Below are 19,056 nucleotides of genomic sequence, written 5' to 3'. Positions count from 1 at the left end.
ACAGGTAGAAGCTCGGACCATGGAAGCTGCTCCTGAGGGGATGGTTGATGTATTTACTACTGTTGATGGGTCCAAAGAAGTTCAGTTAAAATGGCTGGCCCCAAATAAACCTAATGGAAAACTGACCTACACAGTCCATGTCACTGGTCTCTTCTATGCTGATCAAGGTATAATTTTCCCTTCTTAATAAGTCTAATGATAACATCGATATTCTATTTATTTTTAAGAAAAATTCCTTTAGCACTGAATTTTTCTACTTTTTTGATTTTCCCCATGCCATTGATTATTTTAGAAATATCAATTTTATTCTTTAAGAACTGCTGCTTTGATTTATGGTGCTTTACATTTGCACAAACACATAAATTGGCAAATAAAGATAAGCTCTCTGCACTCATTTAGTCTCTAGATATACACCTGGAGTCTTATCTTGCCACCTTCACTCAGATAAGGAAGCTACGCTAACAAAATTTCAGTTGGTTTGCTTATATAAACCACTTGTGAGAGCTGTTCATAATATAGTTGATCATGGGTATGATTTGAAGAAGAAAGGGAAAGAAACCAAACTCTTTATTTCTATATCATAAACAGACTCAACATGAGATTCAGAAGACTGACAAGTAAGAGTTCCCTGTTAAACCCCATTGTGTTGCAGCTTGTTCTTTTGCTTGCACTGGTTTATGTTGCAGGTGGTTTCTTCTTTTTTCTTACAACTTTTAAATATAAACATACCAATGTGGTCTTTGGTTAAAATGATGCTAAATCAGAGTAGTCAGAGTTAATGATGTCACCCCTATGCAAAAACCTAAGACACTAAAGGTAAATGGACATTTTTTCCAAATGTATTACAATATGTGCGTATTTTTTAGTTGAAAGTAGAATGCCATGTCCTCTAATTATATAAATGTAAAATACTTGGGCAGTGAATAAAATGAATGTTCACAAAATGAGCATGAGCATTTAATACGTCAATTTGAGCTATTAAGCGTGCTCTAAGGTATAATAAATAATAAAATATTGTACACAAGTAATGTTTATGAATTATACCTAACAATGTTGTCATTAATTTTTAGTGCACTTTAAACAGCATGATTGACATTAGACAACTATAAAAATGTTTTCTTATGAGCATAATATGAAATTGTGGTTGAAAATAATGTTTAGATGACATTTAATCCCTCTATGTACTGTTGGCAAATTTAATCAGTATTATAAATGCAGTAACAGATAGAGAATTGAATCACTGATAACACCATAACTCGCCTCCTCTTTTCTGCTCAGAATGAGACCAGTTTGTTGCTTCTGGTATTGGTGCTAAAGAGAACATAACTGCTGTAATTGCTGTCCTCTGCAAAGTAGCTCATAAATGAACTTGTTTGTGCACTCTTTGGAGAAACACGTTCACTGAGGAGGGTAACGTGTGGTAGGCAGTCTCAGCTGACCCCTCACAAAGGCTGCTGTGTCCCTTTTTTATGCAATGAAGGCTTTGATGTATTCTGCTGTGAAGCAGTTGTAAGATGATGAGGAGAAGGAGTGATGATCAATTTGAAAAAAAGGAGCAACATTTTGGCTAGACCCGTGACAGCAGAGCCATTTCCGCCAAGGCAGCTGGGTGAATAATGCAAAAGCCATATTCCCCTTGTGTTTAATCTTGCATTGTTTTTGCAAAGAAAATTTCTGCTTGCTTTCTAAGTCATGTCATCCTCGGTTGTCATCCCGTCTCTCAAACCATCAAAACGGTATTAAATGTTGCAAAGCTGTGCAGCTAGAGAACTTTCAAAAGTCAGAACCCATTTGCAGAGCAGCCCTTGTAGAAAATGTATTCTGTTCTCGGCAGAATTTTCCTTCAGTTCTTTCCACTGAGAAGTTTACTGATTTCTCCCAGTGGAATCTGCTGGAATTTATCGGTTCATGGTTGGCAGTCACAGATTAAGGTAAATGTCGATCCGTAATGACCCTCTACATGTTAGTATTGCAGTAAAGCTGGGCTTTTATGTCAAAGATATCGGAGAGGGAGCTATTACACATGACAGGGGTGATCAAGGGACTCCAGACCAAGGCAAGCATTATTAAATATTGACTAGTTCTGTGATTTATGTAGAGCTGGAGGAAAAAAGTGACTTTTTAACCATTATATATTCTTCAGCAACGAAAACCAGCCATTTATCTCCTGCTGGTAATAAAGAACAGAGTGCCTGCATATTTTAGTGGAGGGAAAACCTGGCCTTATAAATGAGATGGACTCTTTCATGATAACATTTCAGTTTGCTAATTGCCAAAAGCAAAACAGGCAAATTGGAAGCAATTATAAGAGTTGACTTAAAGTGCCTGCTATGTTAGTTCAACTCAGGAGAGCCGGGTGATGGTGGAAGAATCATTGGGGAATGGAACCTAGAAAATTTCATTATGTTTGCTCATTGTTGCTGAAACTTTGCTTTGCAATGCTAAACAAGCAAAGAGTGCTTCCCCCCAGAAGTCAGAGCTCTAGCAATTGACATTTAAGCTGGCTGTTTTGGGGGTATGCAGGAAGAAAATTAAGCATTAATTCATCAAACTTATATTAGACATCATCTGTTCACAATATTTACACAAAGTTTATTGAATTGTCTGATGGCTAATTGGTATTTTCTTGACATAATGAGCAACTGTATTTCATCCTTTGCTGCAACGTGTCTTAAAGAGGCAGGGATTAAAATGTAGACAGGGGAGAGGGAATTCACCTAGAAGGTGAATATAAACATCCAAATGCCTGCACCTATCGCTCAGGTTGGTGGCCTGCTCAGCAGTGCCTCAAGTGTCAGTTTGGGAAGCAGTGACCCCACTGATGCTAGGTAATTTTTGTATATACAAATGAAAAATCTTTAAGATAATTTTCATTATTAAAAACTCAAGCTTCTGGTAGGAATATGAGTGTTTAATAGACAAATATAATTCCCCAAAGAGTGCACTCACCTTCTCTTATTAAGAACAAATTTAACTAACTTCTGTTGCAAAACACTGCAAAGATTATTAGATATAAAAATAATATCTATTATGAAGGAAGGAGAGATGTAGGAGAATGTCTGGCTGAGTCATTCCAGCTCATGACCTGTTTTTATTTGAAAATAGGGATACTCAATCACATAATTCTAAGAACTGCTTTAAAAAAGCCTATCAGGACAAATATTATGAAAAAAGCAAACGTATTTTTGCAATACTTTTATGAAAATTTAGTATTTGTGTACTTTATTTAGATATCTGTTTCTAAGTGAAGTAGAATTAGAAAGGATTGAAGCTGAAGGAACTTGGGTGAATATTTAAGCATATCATGACATTGCAGAAGTATCTATCATTTGATAATGTGGGGGTTATTGTATTTCATCAAAGAATTGGATTCATTATATCAGTATCTTTTTCGACTTTAGCTTAACTATGTAGGGCCTAGAAGGTCTACCTTTGAATCTAACATATCTCCCTGGCCTTTTTTTTCTTTTAAATTAAGGAATAGTATGCCTCTGAGGAATGGACTTAAAAGATACAGACTTTTTGAGAAGTGGAAATCCTTCTGCATAAGTATAGCCCCTGGACTGGGCAAAGGATCCCACTATGAGAGTGTGATTTTTTTTCTAATGCATGTTATATTTCTACATTTTTGCACTGCCATCCCTAATGTATATTGTGAAACTCTGCTTGATGCGCTGTTATCTTATCAGTGCCCTACTATAGCATATGGTATGTTGAGATAGCAGGTCGATGACATGGAAAGTGTTTAAATAACGTGCAACTTAACACTTTCTCTGTCATGAACCTGTTATTCCAACACTGTAGAGGCACCAGCTGATCTCATGCTGAATATTCTATGGCTGTCCCTAGGCTTAGCGCCTTTCCTTGTCCTGTTCCAAATCTTTCAAATTTCACATACCTATGTTTCTGTCTGATTGTCTTAATATTTGATTACACTGTTTTTCCACCAAATGGCTCTGCCATTCATCATGTTTGTTTAAGATAGCATATAACTTTTCATCCATCTGCTTTTAAAAATATGCACACCTCATAGCAGTTCAAGTGAGCAGCCTGACAGCTTATTGGTTATTTCCATGTTAAAACAAGTTGTATTTAGTTCTAGACCTTTTATTCCTAATGGGGCCAGATAATCTTAAATAATTTGCTAAAGATTTAAAGTTGCTGTGGGTTCTTTTTGGAATGAAGAATTTTTATCTTCTTACAGTAAAAACAACAATACTTCAGCAAAGGATACACTGTAATGGATAAAAGCAAGAGAAGGGTTTAGCTGTAATGTTTCTAAATTCCTGACTTTTGATTCCAATATAAATGTTGGAATCGTAATGCATAGACTCTTTCTTCATTCTCTCACACTGCAAGGGTGAATTGTAATTCAGCAGGAGATAGTTTGGATTGTCTGACAATAGAGGAGGATGCTTGCAATGGATTTTTCCATAGTTTGGCCATGAGTTAACAATGTATTCAAGGGAAATACCTGTATCAATTAGCCTTTATTTCTTAATTCAACTATTCATTTTTCTGAAAACCTTTCTCTGTGAAAGTACTTTTTAAAAAACAGGAAGGAGCTTTATTGAGTCTGTTTTGCCATTCTGTTCTGTATAGGTATGTTCTAGTTTTCCAGAAAAGTATTTGTTTCCAGCAAACATCATATGGAGAACAAGCAGGACTTTAGGAATCGAGGGCTCTGTCCCAGTTCTGCAGTGCTCAGGCATCATTGCTTAGGCTTAATACAATGCAATGACAAGTTGCTTTGCCTTAAGTCATTTAAGGCCCAGTATCTGCTTAGGAAGAGCCTTAAAGAGGGACTTGGTTTGCAATTGGTTATTCTAAGCCATAAAATAGTAATGCTACCAGATCACAAAACAGCTTTTCCCTCTTCAAGAGTAGTCAGAGTTCTTGTTATCTGATACACGCCCAATTCTCAGAGGACTTGAGGGGAAAGAAAGGTGACAGAGTCAGGCTTATTTCCCTAAAGCAGTTTCTTCATTCATTCCTATTTATTCTCAGATTGGTTCAGATAGAATTCAGGGTCATTTTTAATTCCATATGGGTGTCTGAAATTAAGTTCTAGGACAGGAACAATCAGGTATTACCTCTTTTCCAGAGGAGAGATTTGGAGGAAATTCTTATCTTCCTGCCTCTGTCAGATGACTGTGTTAGCACAGAATTAATCCAAATCTGTAGCCCCCAAGACGTTGTGATGCATTTGGATGTGAGTTTGACCTAAAGAGAATCCTTAATTAGTTGTTTGTCCTTAGGGAGTTTCATAACATGAAGTTGCAGGGTTATACTCAGAACTCTGTTGCTTATAAATGTAGAAATCAATGTGTGTTATTTTCATTTTGGGGTTTTTGTTTCTTGAGGTTTTTTTAGTACTTATTATAACTTATTTTGATGACACATCATCTAAGGTCCATACTTTTTAGTAAAATAGTTAATCGGGTGCTTTTGTAAATAAATAAATATTTTTCTACTTACTCTGCTTATTCGGAGATGGTGTACCAGAAAGGTTCTGCTTATCTTGGCAAAGTGGAGAATTCTAACAGCAGAATACAGCATAAATGAGTTGAATTTTGCATGTATACATCAGTGTTGCCCATCTAAACTTTTTAGTTTAATATTTACTATATATATGAATAAGTAGAATAAAAGTCAGACCAGCTATTCATTTGACTTCTATAAGAAAGTTCCTCCTACAGTTCCTCCTATAAGAAAGTTCAAGTGTCTTGAACTTGGCACAGTGTATCCAGTACTTTCAATACCCTCTCCAAACAGAAGTCAAGAAGGGAGTGTTAGGAATCAACCTAGTGCAAAACGTGATGACTCCTAGGGGAGGACATCACCTGCAGATGGCAATGGAATTATTGAAAGGAATGCTGCACCCCTTTGAAGTTCCTAGCCTGTCTTGTGCTGAAGGCTTGAGAATGAGGAATGAAAGTTATTAAACACTTACCACCTTCTGCACCAGAAAGATAACCTCTCCACTCTCAATGTGGGATGTGTTTGTGGGAACCCTTAGCTGCTTTTCCAAGCCAGCCATTAAGGAGATATTTCATCCCCTCCCTCTCTCATTTTGCCTCTTTTCTTAGTTCTAGCTACAGACCTACAACACTTACCCATCCTAAAGACATTTGAGGGGCTAACAAAGAGGATGCATAGCCCATTTTCAAATAACCATATTTAATCTCTTTACCAGAGAAGGAGTTAGGGGTATTTTGCCTTGCAATGGTAGGGCACTTAAATTTTGATTTCCCTAGCTAGAAAACTCATGGGTTTGCATGCACTTCAGGATGTTTATTGGGCAATGTTGAGTTGAGCTTTAGTGGGTTTTGAACAGCTTCACAATGTACCATCTAATAGCATAAGTCCTGTCAGTATCAGGTATGTTGTTCTTTTCTTTTCCTTAATACAGGTGTCTCTGAGGAAAGCAAAACTAAAATCATTCTCTAATTCCTGTATCTGACCATTTCTTTGGTGAGGACTCTAACATCAGACCACAGATGGTGTTTTAATTGATCTTCTGCATCATTCTATTTCCCATAGTTATGGTTTTTGTCACATGAATATTTTCTGTCTTGTACTATGTAATTTATTTGGTTTCATATGATAATGCTGAAACATAGGGCTGAACCCTACCAGTTCTTAACAGGCTGAAATTCCTAGTGACTGCCTATAGCAGGATTGGCTCCAAGACTGTTTCTACTCCCTTGGAATAGTCTAGGGAATAATAGCAATCTTCTAGAGATGGCTCTGGTAAACAGTATTGAGTAAAAGGGAATTTGCCAATCAGTTTTCCTACAAAAACAGTCTTTTAGTTAATGAATGTCTTCCAGAGTTTTTAACCCACATGAAGACTACATTGACTGTGCTTAGGTATCTATGGTAACTGCTAAATGCAAAAAACCAATTTATGACATTAAACACAATATGATTAATGTCAATGACATAACCCAAACAAGATATATACAATCTGACTAGAGCTTCCACAGATAAAGAAATTGAGTTTGAATTGAATATTCAACATTGAGTTGAATATTTCTATGTAGTTGCTTCAAACAAATAAACTTCTCTTTAGAGACTAATATAAGCCCCATCTGTTTTCTCAGGTAGAGAAAACATGACGAAAGCTGGGATTTGAAAAGCTTTTGATGAATTTTTTCTTTGCACTTTATAAGGGATAATCAAATTATGTTTTGATTGTGTAAGTTTCTATTGTGATACCAGGAAGATCACTATGATAGGTCATCATTTTAAAGAGATAATTGTGTGCAGTTGGTGTGGCTGTTTGTGCTACTCTGCATGTTTTTGCCCTAAATAGTCTAGTGGGAGGTAATTTAGAAGTAAGTACAACAAACAGTCACCTGAGTGATCTGTGGTTCTTTCAATCTACAAGTGCATCACTCATGAGGCCTCATGAAAGGTGACTGGAAAAACCAAAAGAATGTCATATGTCAAACAAAAATCCTAGATCAAATTTAGAGCTTCATTCCTTCCAAAGTATTACAACTAAGTGTAATGACATTTGACAGTATTGACTTTTTTTATATGACTTCTTTCAGCTAACTCAGCATCTTGAAAAAATAAATATTGTTCTCCCTCTGTGATTGAAAGGGTTAAATAGTACCAATTCATTACCACTCACAAAAGGATTTATTTTCTTCTCATAAATCAGTTTTATTCCACATTTTTATTATTCCCTTGGGTCAGCTGCTCCAATTGAAATCAATACAAGTGCAAGTGACACAATCAATCTAGATATTTGATTATGGATTTGAGACTCCAAGTTCTGCTCTGTGTGTTTAGCTAGTCTCCTTCTGATAGTGTCCCTGGAGAATGGAAAATTCTTATTGGCATCCATGAATTATGGGCATAGATTCAGAAACCAGATACTGTGATAATCTCCATTTATGTACTGCTGCAGCTAGAGGAAGAATGTTCCAACCATTGAGAAGCAAACTTGAAGGTTTAAAAGCTAACTGTTTCTGATTTTTTTTAGTGTATAAAATCCCTCATGAAATAAACTTGATAAAGTCTCATAATGTGTCTATAAAACCCCTCAAACAAAATGGATGAAATCAGTAACTATTTGCTGCACTTAAAATAAGCTTAAGATTGCAAGTGCAGCAAACACTTTTGCTGTTTGATGTCTTGTGTCAAATGTGATGTTTTTTCCACTTGGATTGCTAAACTGTACTGGGACACTTCTTCCTATTTGTACCAGGATAACAGTGCTTGGACACTGGAAACCTTTTTGAAATCCAGAGAAGTTGATTGTACTCATAGAATACTTTCCAGAGTTTGGTTTAGGTTGTGGGCTGCATTATTACTGTGTGTCTCTAAAACACTGTACAGTTTGTGGTGGGGGGGGGGGGTCCAGGACTGATGCCCCTTGGTGCTATTGGAGAAAAATTGAGTTACAGTAGAGATGAATATAATTACAGCAGAGATTTAACACTATACTGATAAAACTGTTTTAACTGGAAGGTCTAAATGAGACTGACTCAGCTGCAAGACTCATTAGATGTTTCTGTGTTTATGAAAGAATAATGAGAAAAACTAAAACAGTAATTCAAATCAAAAAGGTTTCTTCTTGGCAGCTTAATCAACAATTACAGAGGTTTTTTAGTTCAAAGCCTCATAACACTGAGCTGAAACCTCCAAAGGGTAGATGAGACCACACACTGAACATTCCTTCCTGCCTGCCATCATGACAAAGCCTAATCTTGGCTGCAGTCATTAACCATCCATGGGGTCTATGCTAACTTTCTTGTATGAGCTCTCACATCAAGCTGTGGGCTTTATACATATTTCAGTCCATAGAATTAATGAGCACATAAATGCACATTACTTAGTGTTTGTAACACTAATAATCACTTATTTCTACTGACAGGAACATGCTTTCATCATAATGACTACCCCTGCTTTGCCTTAGGGTTCTTGAAGTGTTCTGAAAATTTTCTTAGAATCATATAACCACTGAGGTCAGAGAGCATCTCTAGGGAACAACCAGTTCAAGCTCTCTTCTCCAAGCAGGGTTAGTTGGACCACAATGCCTAGGACATTGTCCAGCTGGCTTTTGAGTATCATCAAAGTTGGAGACTCTGAGCAACTTGTTCCAGTGTTTGACCAATGTAAAAGTAAAAAAAGGTTTTTCTTAGGTTTTATCAGAATTTTTTGGGTTTTCTGTATGTACTCATTAATTTTTGTCCTGCTGTTGTATATCACTGAGAAATGTTTTGCTACTTTATGTCCTCACAGTGGATATTTTTAACATTTTACTCATTTTTGAGATCTTTCCTCCTCTTCTTGAGGCTGAACTACCTTAGTTCTCCAAACCCTCTTCATGTGACATATTCTTCAAGGCTTTAATCATCTTTGCATGGACTTCACTTCAGTAAATCCAGATCTGTGTTAAGCTGGGGATTCCAGAACAGGATGAACTCTCCAGATGTGTCACACCAGGCTGAATAGAGAGGGAGAATCTCCTTCCAGTGTCAGTGACAGACAGTGTACACATTCTGTACGTCTCAATCCAATCTAAAATATCTCTACCAAATCTGAGTCTGTAAGAAGCCTCTTGGAGTGATGACTTGAGTACCAGTCAGAAACTGGGTCTTTTAGAGTTCAGATTTCTGCTGTACGTCCCAACAGATTTTGATCTTGTTCTTCAAATATTTTCCATTTTTCAGTTTTCCATTTAAAGGCTTCTTTTAATTCCCAGGGAAAAAGGAAAAAAGATAAAGTTTTTCGATGCAGATAATGTGAAACTCTTCTTATTTACAAGGAAATTAATACTTTGGATTAATAATTTTTTTAGTTGCCAACAGTGCTTTTAAATTACTCATTTTGCCTCATTCAGCAACTCCTCCTAGACCATGAGAGTAAAGTTTTCATGTGTTAAGAGAGTCTTTAAGTTTTGAACTCAGTTTGATGGACTGTGACCATGATATGTCCATAGGAACAATGCATCTGTCAGCTCAGGAGAAGGGGAACAAATAGTGGTTCAAGACATTGAGGCAAAATATAGGCAGTGTGCTCATCTGAAAAAAAAAAAGAAAGAAAAAAAACAAACCAAGAAAAATCCTCTAAAACAGAGTGCCAAAACATAGAAACCAACCTCATCTAAAAATACAAAACCCCCCCAATAGTTTGTTGAAAAGAGGATATGGCATCAAAGCCAATCTACTCTACAAGTCAGTACAACAATTGAGATGACAGTTTGAGAACAGTTCATTACTACAGTTCTTAATAAAAAAGAGTTGCCAATAATGCCAAAGAAGTATTTTAGCTGCTTTTCTACTGGGATAATCAAACTAATGGAAAGTGATACTTTTTATTCTGAATACTCCATTAGAAACAATGGGAAAGGAAGAGAGGGAGAAAAGCAAAATTTTATCTGGGAGGAAAGCAGCTTTTGTGGTAGTCAATGAGGCTGAAGAACAGGCAAAGCTAATGGACAAAAGAATGAGCTAAGACACAAAGAAGAATGCATATTCACAGAATTTCCCCCCAAAGATGTGGTGTCAAAGAGGCACAATCTAGGTATCTCAGATAGGGACAGAAACTGGTGACAAAGAGGATGAGTCCTGGGGAAAAGAGCTGAAAAAGTGAGTTCTTGTCTCATTTTTATTTTGCTATTTGGATCTGATATTAACTTTTTCTGTGGCCCAAGGTACAAGGCTTAACCTCTGTATGCTCACAGTCATATAAAGCAGGCATAAAAACAACTGTAATTTTTTGTGATAGTTAATTAACTAATTTGTATAGATCCTCACATGAACTGTTCCTTGGACAGTTAGTTAGCTCATGTGAGTCCCTTGGACAGTTAGCTGATTTTTGCTAACTTTAGTCTATGAGCAGTCTTCTACAGTGGTAATAGTTCTGCTTCTGTCTACTTGAATATTGTAGAGCAACATGTTCTGTAATATAAAAAAGGTTATCTGGACATAATGGAACTATATGTAAAGTATGGATTGGTATTAATCACAAATGCAGTGATACTAATAGAATTACTTGGTATTTGCCCACATTTATGAAATACGTCTTTCTCTGTTTAATACATAAAAAAGGAAACATCTCAGTTCATTACCTTTTCTCTCAAAAACGTAAATTTTGATCCTGATGGAAAGAGTATCTTTAAATATGCCAGATTAAGGGAGGAAAAAAAATCTTAAATGTAAGATGAATGTGTTCAGCTTGTATTATGTCTTTGCCATGAGAATGGTTTCATGTTGTACCATTTCCTGTGCTCCTCACAACCTTTGTCACATGAATAAGATATCAGGATGCTAATGACTAATATACAGTGTTCTGTGTCTGCTGATGCTATACTGTACTGCTGTGACCTTTGCAATATTATGTATTCTGATTGGCTGTGCATTTCACCTCTTCCCCACAAGTTAATAAGGCTGTAAAAAGGAGAGAACTTGAAATCGCCAGCCAGTCAAATTACAGAATATTGAAAAGGTCAGAGCAGTACAGCACACAGAAAAAAATTATGGAATATATGAGGCATTAAAATTCTTGTGACAATGATTATAACAAGAATGGAAAAGGATACCCATTTATGTTATTTCAATCTAGTGAACCCCACAGGATGAGGGACCCAGGACAGCAGTAATTTACGCACTACTGGCTTACAGGAGCTTAATTCACCTATTTACAGGGGTGCTCAGTAACAGGAATGCACGTCTGCTTGGGACTCCCCTACAGAGTGTCCACTCAAAACCATCCTGAGCCTTCAAGTACAGATACTCACCAGCTAGAGTACTCTTTGAAGCTTAGCACTTTTAAACAGTGCTTTTGAATGCAATATATGTATTTGTGTGTCTTTTTAATGCAAGCATGTTTTATTCCTTGACTTTGTTTCAACTATACATCATTTTGAAGTGTATTTATGGATATTTTTTAGCCCTCATTTCTTCACAAGAATCTTCTCCTGAAAAGCTAATGTACTTTGATCTGGTATAAACTAGGAATAAACTGGGAACAGCAGAAGTATTTATCAATTAGCCTTAGGCAAAAAACTCCCTCAGATAATTTTGGGGAGATATGGAGAACTGAGCAGGAAGGCCAGTAAAAGAACAAAACCATAGCAAAGCAAAAAATAGGGAAAGATTAAGGAGCTTGGGAAGCCCATTGTGTCTGCAAAGGATTCAGGTTTTTTTAAGAGGTTATGGAAAATAGTGTCTCTGAGCCCTCTCCTATCGGGATTCATCTTTTTGTTCAGGTGTTTGCATGCCTTAAGTGTTCCTGGATGTGGTGAGCTGGATATAGGAGGGTTTTTTCTGCCCCATTATGGTGTCCATTTAACAGAATCACAGGGGAATCTTGTTTGATGAGGTGCTGGTATCTGTTCATGGCAGGCTTTACAAGGTAGAAATGAGGAGGTGTTGTGGTACAAACCACTTGTCTGAAGTAGAACAATGTCTCTTAGGACTTTACCACTGTCTGAGGTGACTGCTGTTTACATCTGCAATGGATTTGCTGGTGGGACTTTTGAGCAGGATGGAGAGAAAAACACCCAGGAAAAATTGGAGAAAGGGAGGCCTCAGCCACTTATACTCACAGATTGGGTCCACACTGAGGCAATCTGGGCGGGAATGGCATGGAATGATATGACAGGGTTATCGCTGTATCGGTTTCTGTCAGGCTGAACCTGTGTGTCTGCATTTTCCAGCCCACTGAAAGCACAGTTTAGGCAGTGAGAAGTGGCAAAACTGCATATTGCAAGTCAGCTGCAGCTAGACCTGCATTTTAAAAATGTTCTAATATTTTACTTGCCAGCAGCAGTAAGTTCCTTGCCTGGGAATTGGGATAAAACGCCTTTTGTCTGTGTAAAAGTTGGCTTAGGAAACTTGCAAGTACTCCTTAGCTTTTTATTAGAAGCAATGAAAAATTTTGAGCTGCTATGTTGTCTATCTCATTGTAAATTTGCAAGTTCATTTTTGAGCTGAATAAAATGGTTATGTAATTACATACTTCTCCTAATTATTGAGTAATTATATACTTCTTATAATTGCCGAGTAATCACTCTACTATAACTAGAATTTAATGTTACAACTAATTGTATAATTACTGTATATTAATGTTGTTATCCAGGCAACTTGGAATAGAGTGTTATCCTTTTAATTCATTTTCTGTTACTTGAAACTGTATTTTTAAAATATAGTATAGTTATCCATTGAAAAAAAGATTAATAATGGAATAAAAATAGCAGAGGAAGTACATGATTTCCTGCCAGGCTCAGGTGGATGAAATTAAAATATTAACAAGTTAAATCTGTACTGTTGATAAAAAAAGTTTCATTTTCACATGATTTTGGCATATATAAATTGCTGTTAGACAAATTTCTTTTATGCTTGAGATTTGACTCTAGCCTATGTGCTGATCTGTTAGCACTGTATTTTTAAATTTTCCCAGACATTGGAGGTGAAATGCTTGAAAAATGCTTTTTTTGAGGTTTTTTTTTCCACAGCCAGCTGAGTCCTTAAGTGTTTAATGTCCCTAGGACCTTAAGAATGTATATATAAAATACTGTTGCATATTCTGCACAAATAATAAATCCCAAACATCACAAAAACTGTGATAGATAATGGGAGAAATGTGTTTTGCTGGATTGTATCTTCTCCCAGATCATACACAGGGATAGTTTGACAAAGTTGCAGAAGGGGGGTTTGATATACAATTTAAAAGCTGAGATCAAGTAATGCAGATTCATTTTTCTAGTGCTGGTTGAGTAGCCAGAGTACATAAGAGTAATCTCAGACAAAATAACTTTGCTTCCACAGGATTCTGTGTGTGGAATGTGTAAAATGTGATTGTTCTTCTTGCATGTAAAGAAGCTTTGCCTCCATTGCTGTATCTAAAACAGGGTCTCTCAGATAAATTTCAGTGAAATCCAAAATGAATCCATCAAACTTAATGAAATCATTCATGCTACTCTAGTCTGTTTGGGTAGTCTGGTGCTATGGTAGGGGGCAATCCAGGTAGAATTTGAGCAATGAGGAACTAGGCTACAAGGCAGGTTTATAAAAAATGTTTTTCAAACCTGTCACACTCCCCAAAACCTCAAAAAATAAGCCTTTTGTATGTTACCAACAGAATAACTTAAAATACCAGTGCATTTCATGAACACCAAAATAAAGGAAGGGCTTGGATTTGTATTATAAATGAACCAAATTGTTTATAGGAATTCCCACATTAGAGGAAACCAGATTGCTCATCCTGTGGCAAAATGTAATGTGAGCATGACTGAAATGTGCTGCAATTCACCTTAATGCACATCATAGAAACATGGAGTACTTGAAAAAATGTTTCTGATTTAATATTATTCAGTTTCAAGAGGTCACTTGAAACTTGCTTCAAAATGAGTGTCCCTTAAAAATTAAAAGATTGATTTTTCTAGGTTTTTTTGTAGTTCGGTCTTATTTTGTAGAAGATTTTGTAGAAGACTCAGATGTAAATATTGAATCTTCTAGCTGTGACTATGTCTTAATTGATTTACAATAATTTTATAGTTATAGTCTGTTTATTCTCATTCTCATACCTGTGATCTTAGACTTGTGTGATTCTGCTGTTTTCATTGGAATTTTCATTGACTTCAGTGTGAGAGCTCTCCATGGAATGATGGACAGTAGTAATAATATTAATTGTTTATATAGCACTTCATATACTCAAAATATAAGATGATATGTAAGTGAGTCTGCTTGGCTCTGAGATATGTGGCTGAGGTCTTCATTAAGTTAAAAATATGTTATTTGATATATAATTTTTTGTTTTCTAGTCTAAGTATTTTGGAAAGGCTTGGGGTTTTTTTATTTTTCTAAGGTAGAATATTGCCTTATCTTAGGTTTGAGATCTTAAAAGGGCTGCAAAGGACATGTAGCTTGCTGTGGTGTCCTCTGATGATTTCAACTGATAAACTGAGTACTTCAAATCCTTGTTTTGTCTTTGAGAGGACTGCAGGCCGTGCTGAAAAGCCTTTGTCACTGCAGATGACTATTTGTTATGCATACAATGGAATTTTCTTATCAACTCCTAAGTTAGGCATTTTTCTAGCAAATTCAGAAAGTTTTGCCAGTCTTTCATGGGTGTAAGAATTATCATTAATGTTTGGAATCTGCAATTATCACAGAACTGCTCTGGAACTTCTGTTTGCTTTATATTGCAATCAGCTTTGCAACTGGTTGGATCCTGTATTGGGTTGTTATTTTCCAAGATTTACAAATGACACAAACTGTTGGCAAAATGAGAAGAAATTTTGAATAATAATTTTTCTTCCCAACAGACTACAAATTTGTGTGTGTTACTGGTATAAATGGCAACTCTTCATTTAAGTAGAAATAAGACTTGGTTCATAAAGACAGTGAACTGTAGCATATGCAAGGTCTAACATTTGTTCTTTCCCTCCCCCTCTTGTTTTTCCATAACAGATAATGCTAATTATTCTATTGTAAATGATACTCGGATGTTGTGCAGCAGCAAGGAATTCAATGTATGGGTTCCCATTAAAGAGCTGATTCCATTTTCTAACTACACAGTACAAGTGAATGCGTCCAACAGCCAGGGCAGCTTGATAAGTGACGCTATAACCATAGTCATGCCTCCAGGAGGTAAGTATGAAAAAGTGCTTTTTCTGTGCATGTAACAATTACACAAACACTCTGTTCAACAAAACGTTATTTATTATTGCAGCTGAGGACTGAAGTTCAGAAGAATATGTTTGTATTAGTGATTCTTACAAAATTGTTCTTTTTGCTTTCTTATTTTTCACATCCAGTTAAGATCTAGAAAATGAAAATACATAGTTGGGTAGTTAGCATATTATGAAGGTGAGAAGTGCATTGTGTACCTAATTTTTTTTTCTGTGAATGGTGATGTATTCTGGCATGGACAGCCCAAGAATATAGAGAGACTCACCTGCATTTTGTAATGTGTTTTAGAGTAAAAGTTGTAAGTGCTGACAAGGACAACTTGCTGGATAAATTTAGAGAATTTGTTTAATAATAGCAATATAAACCATTGGCAATATATTGAGCCAGAATCCACAAAATAATGCAGCTGTAAGAAAGTCAATTGCAATGTGCTGATTTGCAGTGAATTACGCTGTAAGCCAGTCTGGATATTATCTTTATAACAATTTGAAAAAAGAGAATTGAGCAAATATGCCCTATATATTGTACAGTGATTTGTTTTGTGGCTTTATTGTTGTTTGCGGTTTTTTCAAGAAGACTTACATTTATAGCTTATGTAGATGTGCTACTTTTGCATTTTCTTTTCCTGGAAACCCCAGCTTACTAGTTTTTGTTAAAAAAATGTCAATGGATACAATTAATTTAAGGCAATTTTGAATTTTTAAGTGGGAGTCCAACAACACTTGTTTTTGAGAGATGTGTGGTGTAGCTGTTGCGCAAGAACAGTGTAGAGAGTCATACATGCAATTTGAAAAGAAAAGAAAAAAAGGAAAAGGAAAGAAAAATCATAAACCTTATAGCTTAAAAACACAGACTTGAAGCAACTTGCTTGCAAACAGATGGATGGGGTTTGGGGACTTTAGAAAAGTGAGTAAATACAATACAGGGTTTTTATGACAGATTACTGCGAAACAAGGAAAAAGTCAATTCCCAGCCCTTTTTATACTTTCCAATCCAATTGTCAAGTTGCACCTGCAATTAACAAATATACATTCTTACATAATAATAAAATTGCATCTGAGTTTCACTGCACATTTAAGACTGAGCAGTAAGACACTGATACTTCCAGCTCCAGTATGACATTTCAATTTTGTTTTGCAAAATTTGGTAGAGAAAATTTCACCAAATGACAAAGTTAAGAATCTTTAAAGATAAGCAAGGATGTGCACAAGTTTATGACAGCCATTAAAATACACTTTCTTTCATCATTATATTGTTGTTGATTACAATTAGAAAACTTATAGCTTTGAAATTATCTTTTTTATGACCTTGTGGTAGTTTAAAAGCAATACCTCATTGGTTAAATAGGTTTTAGTTCATGCTTCCTTTTAGTTAATGATCTGAAAACATATTATCCTGATTTACACATAAAATCATGCTGAAAAGCATGTGGCATTCACTAGGATATGTGTGTTTAAGTAGAATTAAATTAGCAGTGAGAGTTATTAAAGAAATCTTCCATACTATTGTCCAGTGGACTGTGATCTGTAGAGAAATGAATAATAAATGAAGCAGTGCATATGAGAGAAGTGCTCTCTCACACACGGTGTTTTCACTCTGTGTGTACACATGTACAGACACACACGTGTGCAGCTAGGACAATATATGTTTGCTTTACTGAGATGTTCTTTCTGAGCCTTTGAATGTTATACTATTCCATTGCATGCTAAATTATGAGTATAATGGTAATTTTACACTGGGCAGTGTAAAATTCAGTGCTTTCACACTTTCTAAATCATTAAATGAAATCTAGATGCTACTTAAATAAGAAAGAATTTTATTTTTTACTTCAGTGGCCAAGATTTCACTTACACAGAAGTTTAGTTTGAACAAAAAGTAGAGAAGGTCTCATTATGTACAAAAGCACAGCCTTTTAATGAGTTTTAAAATGTAGCATTCTCTTTTCAAGGATACTGAAAAAATACTATTTAAGAAATCAACACTGTGGGGAGTAGTTCATAGAGCTGGATGGAAGATTGTCTAAGAGGGAGAGTGATAGAAGACAAAGGAGTATTCCATTTTGAAGTTATTCATGATCACTGTTTTACAATTATGAGACTTTTTTTTTCCAACATGCATTTCTTTTGTTCCTTTTTTTAGCTTTAAGACACATTGCACACAATATGAAGAACACCAAATCCTTAGTGTTACCTGATTGAATAGATCTTAATTTCTTATCAAGCTCATCTGCTATGTTTAAAGTCAACATACAAAAAAAAAAACAAACCTTAGAAATAAGGAATTTATTTTGTCTACACTCTAGGCGGAAATTGCAGTGCAGGTTCAAGAGTTCTTGGTAAGATTAAAAAAATAAAAACTGAATCCAAATGTTAATCCATAAATATGAAACTTTCTTTTGACCCTTACCCTGTAGTGGTCTGGAGTTACTAATGGGGTTAGGATTTCAACTCTTAATGGGACTTGGTGCATTAGTGTTTGGTATGCATAGAATTCAGCATTCAGTTTAATAAGTGGTTGACATTGGTGATGTCCCTTAATTTGCTTAAATCTAATTGGCTCTTTTATCAGTCAAACCTGTATGGATTGGCAATTGATCAGAAAGGGTCAGCCATGACTGTGCATGTACTTAAATGCTGGAACCACCAGTTAAAGTCACTGTTGCATAATAAGAAGCTCAAGCCATGAGAAGAAATGATCTTCAGAGTCGGAAAGCAAAAGAGAGGAGAAGTTTTTCAGGATGTTCAAGTTCAGAACAAAGGCATTATGGAGTATATAAATTTTAAATACACTGCTTTTTGCCTCAAGACTTAAAGCCTTTTTTTTTCCAGATGAACTGAAATCTTGTCTGAAACTGTCTTTGTTACATCAAAGAACTGCATAGAAAGCTAAAAGAGATGGAAGAAGCATAAAAGGGCATAGTTTAAAATGATTAGTGACAAATTTCATACTGCAGAGGTAGAAGTAAATTTTTTTGAGTTTTATATTTTTTCCAAAAAGAATAAATTTGTTATATTTATCTTGTCCTAAACTGCTTTTGTAGAGCCTGTAAAAAAATATTTTACTAGCCATTGCTTCACATTAATTTGAGGATGCCAGCCAGTAAAAGATGTGGAAAACAAATTGTTTTAGAATTAATTTAATTAGATAAATCAATTGAAGTGATAGAGAAGATATAAAACTGCAAAATTCTAGGAGACCTTTTGTGCAGAGATTTTGATTATACATTTTTCTCCTCAATGAGTGCTATTTCTGATGTACTGGCACATAGAAGACCCCATTATTTTAGAATTGCTTTGTAATAAGGGATGGTGAGCTAGCAGAAAGGAAATTTGTGATCACTGCTGATAATAGCTTATTTTCTAGTTAAATCCATTTATTCCCTTCCTCTGGCCACTAAAGC

General features: G+C 35.7%; 1 protein-coding gene across 1 annotated transcript in view; it reads left to right on the top strand.

Moving 5' to 3' along the window:
• Nucleotides 1-19,056, top strand: part of USH2A (usherin) — a gene marked incomplete at its 5' end in the record, with an annotated part of 372,289 nt that overhangs the window by 197,048 nt on the left and 156,185 nt on the right. The window contains 2 exons of the mRNA XM_083856830.1: nucleotides 5-167; nucleotides 15,435-15,614. Coding sequence (XP_083712956.1) covers nucleotides 5-167; nucleotides 15,435-15,614 — 343 coding nt within the window. The remainder of the gene's footprint in view (nucleotides 1-4; nucleotides 168-15,434; nucleotides 15,615-19,056) is intronic.

Source organism: Zosterops lateralis (assembly GCF_965231275.1).
Source record: "Zosterops lateralis genome assembly, chromosome: 3".
NCBI lineage: Eukaryota > Metazoa > Chordata > Aves > Passeriformes > Zosteropidae > Zosterops > Zosterops lateralis.
Note: the sequence above shows the minus strand (reverse complement) of the source record. Positions and strands in the feature narration are given on the sequence as shown.